The 11494-nt window shown below is 29.7% G+C and overlaps 1 protein-coding gene across 8 annotated transcripts; it reads right to left on the reverse strand.

Moving 5' to 3' along the window:
- On the reverse strand, positions 1–3196 carry LOC112287991 (putative GDP-L-fucose synthase 2). Of its 8 annotated transcripts, none has more exons than XM_073537012.2 (4): positions 2216–2316; positions 1710–1827; positions 833–1326; positions 1–700 (listed from the first exon to the last, which is right to left on the reverse strand). In XM_073537012.2, the coding sequence occupies exons 3-4, from the start codon at positions 1283–1285 to the stop codon at positions 215–217; spliced, it is 939 nt and encodes a 312-aa protein (XP_073393113.1). In that variant the 5' UTR covers positions 1286–1326; positions 1710–1827; positions 2216–2316; the 3' UTR covers positions 1–214. The 8 variants fall into 8 exon arrangements, with proteins under 8 accessions (XP_073393113.1, XP_090109641.1, XP_090109640.1 ...); XM_090253515.1 differs by having other exon boundaries at positions 2118–2316; XM_090253514.1 differs by having other exon boundaries at positions 1946–2316.
- Positions 3197–11494: the final 8298 nt, after the last annotated feature.

Consider the following 11494-nt stretch of genomic DNA (forward strand, 5'->3'; position numbering starts at 1 on the left):
TAGTTTAAAGTCAGCATGCTAGAAAGAAAATTGCCATGACAGCCTCACAATACAAGGTTGCAGTACCCACTAAACAGGCAATGAATTGTGATAAATATCCTCGAGGTCAGTATCCTGCAAAGCTACCACTGCTTCACATAGCCACCGCTTGAATTTATCTATCGTAGTAAGAATTCAAAAACAGGTGCTTCAAGGTTGATCCGAATAAAATAGCCTAGACATTGTAGTTCTCACAGTACCATTTGTAAGTCTCTGCCAATCCTTCCTTGAGGGGAATTCTCGCTTGCCACCCCATGTTGGCAAGTTTGCTGCTATCGATGAGCTTTCGTGGAGTTCCATCAGGCTTAGAAGTATCCCATGTCAGCTGCCCCTGAAATCCAACCACTTCCTTCACCATTTCGGCGAGTTCCTTGATTGAGACCTCAGAGCCACTGCCCATGTTGACATGCTCATGCGCGGAGTAATTCTGCAGCAGAAATACTGTTGCCTCTGCCAAGTCGTCCACGTGAAGAAACTCACGGAATGGGGAACCTGATCCCCACACAACCACTTCCTTAGCGCCGTTCACCTTAGCCTCGTGAAAGCGTCTGATCAAGGCTGGCAAGACGTGGGAGTTCTCGGGATGGAAATTGTCGTGGGGACCGTAGAGGTTTGTCGGCATTCCAGAAATGGCGTCGAAATTATACTGCAGCCTGTAAGCCTGTAGTTGCATTTCAATCAATCGCAAGACATGAGGGGCTCTGGTAGAAATTACTAAGAGAATATTCTCGAATACAGTGGTCTGAAGAGTAAGGCGGAAGAACCAGCAGATCGGTTGGAGTTATGGATAAACCTGGCACATTTTGATTCCTGCAATCTTTGCTACAGCATACCACTCGTTTGTAGCTTCCAAAGGCCCTGTCAGGAGCGACTCCTCAACGATGGGTACCTGGGCAAACTTTGGGTAGATACACGAAGAGCCCAGAAACAAGAGCTTCTTCACCCCAGACTTGTAAGCAGCATCGATGACATTCGTTTGGATCTGCAGATTCACGGCAATGAACTCTGCAGGGTAAGTACTGTTTGCGTGAATGCCTCCCACCTTCGCAGCTGCTAGGATGACGTACGCTGGTTTCTCCGTGTCGAAAAATTCTTCCACAGCTGCTTGACGGGTAAGATCTAGTTCTTTATGAGTCTTCATCACCAAATTGTTATAACCATCCTTCTTCAAAGCACGAACAACAGCCGCACCTACTAGACCTCGGTGTCCAGCAACAAAGATCTTGGCGTCCTTGTCGACACCCATGCTGGCGATCTGCACAGATGTGCTGCAAACACGCCAAATACCTGCTCGATACCCAAACTAGAGATGATCAGACCCTCCACACAAATGCACGTTTAGAAATGACCTTAAACCCTAAAACCCGGATAGTGGATTTGACTCAGGGAAGAATATTATTAAATACGGAAACACACCATGGAACTCATACCAAACGATTGAAGTAAGTGAACTCAGTGTCTACCAGAGGCATGTCACTTCGATTCTTCAATGTACTGTTTAAGTACACAAGCAGTATTTGAAAATTCAGATGTCACAAATCTAAACAAAATATTGCAATTTAGCGGGTTTCCTTCGAAAAACTTGCATGACAGTTCCTGTGCGACGCACATCTAAGCTTCGACTCAAAGGTCTTGGAGGAAGTTCATTGGATGAGAAATGCGGCAGATACCTTGACTAGATCTCTGCACTAAAGTTGAGACACGTTTTTCATACGGAAATTACAGCTCTTGGTTCCGTTTGGGACAAGGCGGGATCTTTCGAATTTGAAAATAGCCGCATTTTCGCCACTGAAAATAGCACATACACCGACGTACCAAAGCAAGACCTTGAAAACCATGAGAAAAAAAAAAAAAAAAAAAAAAAAAAAACGTTCTTGAATACAGCCATCCTTCTAAAAATCCTCACCTTTCTTGAACGTGTGATTGGTGATTTGTACTACAGATTCATATCTGAAGAAAATGCGCCAAAACCCAACTCACAAACGGCAATGCAAAGGCTCCCAAACCCACTGCTAATAGACCAAGCAGAAACCACAACCCTCAACCCTGTCCACCAGATCCAATACATGTCGACTCACACAATCTCGCAAAACAATCCCCAGCCGACAAAATCGCAGCCTGAAACTCCAATGCAGACTCGCTTCTTTCAAAGCCAGATCTGCCTGTCAAATCTTACCGAGGGTTCAGTTCGACGCTGATAACAACAGCAAATAAGGCGCTTCTAGTGCCCGAACAATAGAGCTTGACAATGACGCAAACTTCCGCAACGTTGGGAGAGAAGAGAAGGATGCGCAAGAAATCCAGGCAAAGAATCGCTTTATCACAACACAGCGAGGCAAATTTACTGTGCGACACATGTCTACCGATTTGCAGGAGTGGGCATGTCGAAACTCATGCTCGCTCACGAATGAAGGTGTGCGATGAAGGTGGATGACAAATTACACCTCTGCCATAGAGTATGTTTGCTAATTCGGAGACTCCTCACATGAACGAATTTTAATGTTTTGGATATCAAAGTTGGGGTTCGATCTTCTTCTAAAAAAACTACAGGATTCCAGAGAGCGCTCCAAAGTGATCACGATGAGTCAGATCTACATCCATCCGCAGGTAAGCGTGGGAGACAACTTTTCAATTTTCTTACCATACTCTCACCATGTGCTTCCATGATAGGATCATTAACGAAACTGCGTTTTGTACCTTGCGGCCTATTTTCTAATCCTTTGGCACACAAGGATTGTCACGTCCTTCCACTTGGGGCACTCACCCTATATTAGGCTTCATATCAATATGCCCATTTCTACTGTTCCGACTGCTCTCCGCTCCTAAAATATCCACCAACAAAATAGTCGTTTCCAATCACTGTAAGAAGTTGCACTTCTTGCTTTGCTTTTCTTTCCCTAGAATCAATAACCTTATCAATTTGTTTTTTCTTTTACTGATTTCCTCTTAGGGACGATGAACGAAACCACTTTTCCGCTTCCTGCTACATTCTACGGACGTGTGCCTACAACCCATGATCGATCATTGTAGACCTGCCGATTTCGGAACCACAAAAAAGGCTGCATGATCGAGTGGCCAGGGAACCGTAAGAAAGCACTGGACCCACCATGAATCTTTTACCATGTGCCACGCTCCCAGCAAACGGACCTAAGAACTGCAATTCGGTGTGCGAAAAGAGCCGAATTGCCACTTCATGCAACTGATACACACACTCCCCTGTTGAAATCGATGCTGCGTGGTAACTCAACTTTAATTACATCTCCCAGATAGTTCGCATAGTCACCATCTCCATATTGCAAGTGCAGTGCAGCACAACCCTAACCCTAATCTTGAGAGACAAACCCATGGTCTTCACCAGCTTGGCATGGCATGGCATGATATAAAAGCCAAATATGTGTATGGATTTGCTGCAACTCCTGCACCATGTTGAGGTCAGGTCTCATTACAAACTGTGGGAGAAACTACCTCTTTTTGATATCCAAGGAGGATGAATGTCAAGAGTTTAGTATGTCTGAATTTTATTTAGAATGTCAATTTATTGTAGTATTTAAAGCACCATGAGGGTGATATATTCAAGTTAAGAGAGATGGATTTAAAATGATATAACATGTGTAGGAAAAAACATATTCATAGATAATTTTAATTACCAATAATTACTGAAATAAAAATTCAACATTTTTTTATGTAAGGGTTTTGGTTAATCATAAAAGTAAGGAGTCTCTATTGTTCTTCTGCCAAAATATCTCAAATTAAATATGGAAAGAAGAACTTTGTCCGAACATGTTGTTTTCTAATTCCAAGAACAACAATTAGAGGTCAAATCATTTTTTAAAAAATATGGATTAGAATTGATAAATAATGTTTATATTTTGTTCTTAAATTGGACAATTGTTTTGCTAAAGCACATAATTCAAATATTTTTTAACACTAATATCAACTTAATATAAGATTGAATGTGTTTCTTTGCTTCTAAGATATAAGAAAGCTAAAACAAATAATGATTTTCTTGTTTCTAAAAACAAATAATAAATTGAAAAATATAGACCTTTATTACAAAGTATAATTTTGTTAAATCTAATTTATTGTATCAAATAATTTTATAACTTTAAATTTGATATTAATAAGTTGATTTAATAATTTGGTTATTAATTTAATCTAATAATTTTAAGACTATTAAATAAATGATCCTGCCTTTGATACAGCCATAATTGTAATTAATATTATAACCAATAATATAATTTATTTTATAATTGATAATACTAAAAAAATAGAATAGTATTTAAAAAAATTAAAGCTAATCTGAAAAACTTGTAATTATTGTCTAATATGAATAATAGTGCTATTAAATAGTATAGATTCTTTAATATAGTATTTTTAATAAGTAATATTTTAAATATTTATTAATTTTTTAAAATTATGGATGTTGATTATATAGCTATTATAAATTCTAATTTTAAATCATATAATATAATTATATGATTAAACAAATAATTTATAAATTATAATTATTTATTAAATATTTAAAATAAACTTACATTATATTTATTTTATATCTAAATAATAATATTATAATATATAAAAAATATAATAATAAATTTTAAATTTATTTGTTTATTTAAATTTATTTATACAATCTTTTATAATTCAAAAAAAAATTCTATACCAGAGTTTAATAGGACAAAAGTCTTTTTAATACAAAAATCTTAAATATAGCATCTTTAAATATTTGGCTTAATATTCTAGCATACATATTTATTCCAATAATTATCTATATGATTAGGTAGAACTAAGTAAAAATATATTAATTTCATAATTTATTCTAGAGAAGCTTCATAGATATAATTTTGACTTTACACATATTTGTAATTGACTGATAGCTTAGAAACTTGGTCAACAAGTTAGCTATGCATCACACGTGTTTGTAGCTTGTAGAACAAACTAACTAAATGGTGCACATATAAAAAACTTGCCTAGTAATTTAAGATATGTGTCTTTCAAAAGTCAACATGTGTAGAGGTCATATCAAACATTACCATGTAGTTTTTAGTTAAATAGTATATATAGAGGCAAGAATGAAGCCTTCTTCTTTCTTGTTAATGCCTTCTAATCCTTAGTCTTATTTCAAGATTTTTTAGTCTTCTTGTCTTTGGTAACAACAATTTTAGTTTAATATACTACCATCTTTGGATGACTTCCTAATCTTTTTTTAATGACATAAGAAGGTATTGAGTTTTGTTTTTTTTTTGTTTTTTATTATTATTATTATTATTATTTTAATTTTTAAATTTATGTCTTTCATAAATTGATAAGAATCTTAATTTATTTTTCTTGTTTTTTTCTAGAAGTGAGAGGATTATCCTACTTCTATTATTGTATTCTTAAAAGTTATAAACCATCTACCTTTAAACTAATTTATCTTTTTTTAACATTGATTTTTTTCTTTAAAGAAAATAAATAGCATATATTTGTAGAAAATTTCATTTGATACTAGATATTGTGGATTACCCTCTTCTAATTTAAATTTTTGAATTTTTTTTATTTATCTATAGAAGAAAAAAATTATAGATGCTACAACTGGCAAAAATAAGAATAGATTTGTAACTATTGCAAATCTTCATGTACTTATTAATACTTTTAAGATAGAAATTTTACATATTTCTAATTTGAATTATGGAGATATTATTCCTATGTCCATGGAAGAAGTCAACAATAAAATTTAAAGTTAGTGCTAAAAAATTATATAATTAAGAAAAGCAAGTATATCAAGTTTAGAATTGAATCTAAGAAGTCTTGTTACTATAAGTATAAGAGATGCAAGGATAAATATGCTTGAGAAGTTTGATGGATTAAGATCAAAATTTTAAGGATTTTTACAACAAATAAATTTTTATTTAAGCTTACATCCTTCTCAATATTATAATGGATTTACTTAAGTTGGATTCATAGGAGCACTTTTCTTGAAGAGTAATCTTTTCTGGTTTTCACCTTTAATGGAAAAAGATTTATAACTACTTTATGATTTAAATTCATTCTTAAAAGTATTTATAACTATATTTAGAAAAAATAATTAAAAAAGAATAGTAATGATTAATTTTACATTTCTACAACAAAGATCATGTTTAACCACTACATATGCTGTTGAATTCCAAAATCTTATTTGGAATGTAGATTAGAATGATGAAGCTCTTATCAATCAATTTTGATATGAATTAAAAGGTAATATCAAAGATTTATTGTTGGCAATGCCAAGAATACATTTATTAGAGTAATTTTTTGCTAAAGCCATTACATACAATAATTGATTTTTTGAAAGATGACAAGAATAAAGATTTGATTAGAGAGGTATAAGTCAAGTTATGGCAACACTTTCTAAGTTTTTACAAGCTTATTTACTCAAGCCAAAGCTTATGCAAATTAACATTATATATTCAAATTTATTTTTTGAGCAAATATAGACTTATTTTTGTTAAGAAGGTTTGTGCATATATTGTGGAGAATCCAAGCATATTACTCAACATTCTTCAAAGAAGTAATATAATTATAAAATAAAGAGTATGGTTGCTAAAGAAGATGGTGTATCAAAAAATAAGTTTTTTTAGTTACAGTAAGAAATATGTAGTTAAAATCTTGCATAAGACCTAGTAAAGGTCATATTCTCTCTACAAATCTCTCACATTATTTTACAAATATTTTTTTTTTAAGACCAAAAAATCACAAAGTGTTTGCCTTGTTAGATTTAGGAGACTCAACATCTTTTATAGATGAAGACTTTGTCAAAAAATAAGAAATATCATGAATTAAGAAAACCAAATCTATATATGTAAAAATAATATATGATTTTTTATTATCTTTTGGAAATGTTACACATAAAATTATTCTTTAAGATGTAGAAACTAGTTGTCATAATATTTTATTAATATTTAATGTGATTAGATTTTTTTTTGATCTAATTATTTTAGGATTATTGTGGCTAAAAAAATATATCCCTCAAATAGATGGATTTCTACTAACCTTGATTTTTTCCATAATTTTGCCTAAGATTTTGTTGAGCAACTAGAAATCCATAATTCCAATACATCTAAACTATTATTAATAGGTGCTAGAGCTTTCATGCATGCTACAAAAGAAGTATCAATTTTTGCTATGTACACCATATCTATTATTAATAAAAAAATATTTCAAGTAATATTTTAAGCCAATACCAAGATTATTAAGACATTTTTTAAAAAAAAAATGTAGATATTTTTCTAAAGCATCATCACTATAGTTGTTCTATTAAACTTCATAAAAGAGCTCAACTTCCATTTGGACTAATCTATGGCCTATCACAAAATGAATTGGCTACACTCAAAGAAGACATTGATAAAAATTTAGTCAAAATTTTTATATGTCATTGTAAATCTCTATTCAAGGCTTCTATCTTATTTATGAAGAAAAAAGATAAATCTTTGTAGATGTGTGTGGATTATAAAAACTAAACAGTATTACTATGAAGAATAGATATCCTTTATCTTTGATTTTAATAATTATTGATTAATTGAATTAAGCAAATATTTATACAAAAATGGATCTATAAAGAATATATAATTTAGTATGTATTAAAAAAAGAGATGAAAAAAAAATTATATTTTAAACATGTATAGACATTTCAAATATAATTTCATGCCTTTTGGACTCACAAATGCACTAGATGCTTTTCAACATTTTTTCAATGATATTTTTTGAGAGTTTCTTGATAATTTTTTTGTTTGATAGTTAAATGATATTTTTATCTATTTTAAGAATTTAAAAGAGCATAAACTTCATATTTTTTGTGTGCTACAAAAACTTAAAAATGTAAGTTTATTTGCTAAGATGAAAAAGTATATATTCTAAGCCATTCAAATTGACTTCTTAAGATATATTATTTCTAATAATAGCCTTATGATAGATCATAAGAAAATTTAAATTATTATGGATTGAAAGATTCTAAAAATAATTAAAGATGTATAATATTTTTTAGAAGTTGTGAATTACTACTAAATCATTATCAAGAATGTTTTTTAGGTTGTGGCTCTACTCATATGTTTGACTTATAAAGATAAACTTGAGAGGAACAAAGATGCTAAAGCATTTTTTGAAGCCTCAAAGACAATATTTATTTTTACATCAATCTTATATTGCGTTGATTTTTTTAAGACATTCTTCATAAAAACAAATGCATCAAAATTTGATATAGGTACAATTTTATCACAAACGGGAGCAAATGAAAAGCTTTATTTTATAATTTTTTATTCCAAAATAATTTGAGTAGTCAAAATTAATTATGAGATTTACAATAAAATGCTTTTTGCAATAGTGGATTCATTTTAAGAATGACATTATTATCTAGAAGGCACTTCTACTCCAATCATCATATATATGGATTACAAGAATCTTGTACTTCATATCAATACATATTTTGAATCGTCACCAAGTCCATTAGAGCATGTCTTTATTAAGATTTGATTTCAAAATCACATATTGATTCAAAAAATAACAAGGTTTAGTAGGCACTCTTTTTAAATTTTCTTATCTTGCATCAAAAGAAAAAAATGTAGCTTTTGGTTAATGACAAATAATTTTCTTAAATCTAGAGAATTTTTATTTTTAAGCAATGAAATAAACATTAAATATTGTGTCAATCTTTTTCAAGTAAGTTCAATTAAGTATGTCCTCTAATCTTCTTGTTCATAATATTAAGAATAATTCTTTTAAGTTTCACGATACTTCTAAGTTTGAGTTCAAGAATAATATATTCTATTTTTTGAAATAATTATATATTCTAAAAGATGAAATATGATTATATATTCTTCAAGCTCGTCACAACTTTTCAACAACCAAATATTTTGCATATAACAAGACTTTGGAGCTAATATTTAGAGATTTTTGGTGGCTACAAATATGAAAAGCTATTAAAGACTTTGTACAATTATGTGAAATTTGTTTAAGATCAAAAATTCTTTGTCACCAATCTTATGGACTTCTTCAATTATTACTTATTTTAAAAAAATTATGGTCTTTTGTTTCTATAAAATTTATCAAGATCTTTTAGTCTTAAATTTGTATAATTTTATATTTATGATAATAGATCATTTTACTAAGATGACAAATTTTATATCATGTACAAAATCTATTATAGGTAAAGAAAGAAATAAGCTTTTCTTTGACAATATCTATCACTATCATGGATTATCCAATAATATTATATTAGATAGGAAGATATAATTTGTATCAAGATTTTAAAGAATATTTTTTAGATTTTGGAGATGGACATAAAGTTATTTTTGGCCTTTTATTGTCAAATTAATGGATAAAAAGAGTATGTAAATAAAGTTTTGAAGCATTATTTAAAATATTCTATTAACTATGAATAAAATAATTAGACAACTCTTTTTCCATTAGTAGAATTTGTTTATAATAATATGATACATTCTTCTATATAACAAATATTTTTCTTTGTTAATTATGGTTATCATCCATAACTTGGTGCTTTTGACTTCACAAAAGTTAATATTTTGTGACAAAAAAATTAGATTTTTTTTTATCTAAGCTACATATAATAATGAAAGTATAATTAAAAGAAGCTCAAAAATAATAAAAGATCAAGATATATGCTTGTTGCAAGATGCAACCTCAATTCCAAATTAGCAAGAAGATATGATTACTTTGTGACAACATTAAGACTAGTTGCTTTTGTCATAAGTTGGATTACCATAAGCTTAAACCATTTTTTATTTTTGAAAAAATAAATCTTATTGCTTATCAATTATATCTATAAGTATCATACTATAACACAACTATACAATAAAAATATAATCATAAATATATTTTTAATTAATATTTAATTATTTTGGTTCAATATTAATTCAAGACATTTAAACATGGCTCTTATAAAACCCTCTTAGTTTATTTTCTTCTCTTAATAGCTAATAGATTTAACATTTGTTAGTAATTTTACCTTCAAGACTATAGGATTTCTTTTAGTGCCTTAAAAAAGCTATAAATTAATAAAAATAGGATAAAAGAAGTAAATAATTAGTATGGTTGATACTAAGATTAAGTTGAAGGTAGGATTGAGATAAAAAATCCCTAAGATAGGTTGGATTGATACTTAAGGATTGACCATTTGTAGGACAAGGTTGAAATTAGACCTCTACCCTCTAAAATAACCATCTAGGGCAAAATAAGCATGCATTTGAAGATTGACAATTGAAATTTGTGAGATAGCTTCAAGCTTATTTTAAAAATATATGGCTTTTTTTCATAGGATTTGATATGAATTTGCAATTACAATTCATAGTTAGGATTTATTTTGGTAATTTGGGATTTATGCAATATAAATAGAGCTAGTACTGTGAGCTAGTTTGTGCAATTGGTATTACATCTATAGTTCAAAATTTGAGAGTACTTGATTAATTAGATGTGCTAAGTGTATGTAAAATTTTGTATTAATTTAATAGTAAAATTTAGAGATATCTAGGTTTTGATACAAGAAGGTATCAAAAGTTAGTAGTTTGAAGTTTGATAGGATTTTTATGATATCTAAAGATCTACTAGTTGGATCAAGGTAAAATTTGGCATAGTATTAGAAGACTTTAAGATCAAGCTATATACCAATTTTTAGTTAAAGTTAATATTTGGAAAAGAAAAAATCATTACTAGAATATTTGCATCAACTTTCAAGTTGGTGGCCAAGTCATATTAATATGGTTTTGGAATTTTTTCTCACAATTTGTAAGTTAGATTGGACTCAATTTTTCTAAGCATATAAAAGACTTATAGTCCTATTTGCATGAAAAAATTTTCATTGAGAAGATGATCAAATTAGGAGTTATAGCTCACCAAAGCTCATTGACTAGAATTAAGGCTTGTAAAGAAAAATTGAAATTACCTAATTATGAAAGTAATAAGGTAATTGGAATTTATGTATGATTGAGGTTATTAAGAAGAGTGTTTTTGAGTACTTTGTATTAGCTTTAAGCACTTTTGAATTGAAATTCAAATTACATTCTTCTTATATGGATGAAACCTATTAGGATTTCTTGCATATTTGTAAAACACAATTTCACCTTTCATAGTCAAGTACTTGGTACATTCTCAAACAAGATAATAAGTATTACAACACCAAAGTCTATAAAGATCCATTCCATATTCTACATTTTTTTTTTTTTTTTTGAGCCAAATAAGATAATGAAAATTTAAAAAATAAGAGAATGGCACATCTTCTTATAGAAGTGGATAATAATTAAGAAATTTAGGTAGATGAAGTCTTAGATTCAAGGTGGCATCAAAATAGGTTGAAATATCTTACTTATTAGTATAGATATAACATTAGTAAACATACATGGGAGCAAGTAAAGAATCTTGTAAATATAATAAAGATGATTGAAGCTTTTCATTGATAACATTTATCAAAATGAAAATGAAGAATAAA

The sequence above is a fragment of the Physcomitrium patens genome, chromosome 10 (genome assembly GCF_059467195.1).
Source record: "Physcomitrium patens ecotype Gransden chromosome 10, ASM5946719v1, whole genome shotgun sequence".
In the NCBI taxonomy this organism is placed as follows: domain Eukaryota; kingdom Viridiplantae; phylum Streptophyta; class Bryopsida; order Funariales; family Funariaceae; genus Physcomitrium; species Physcomitrium patens.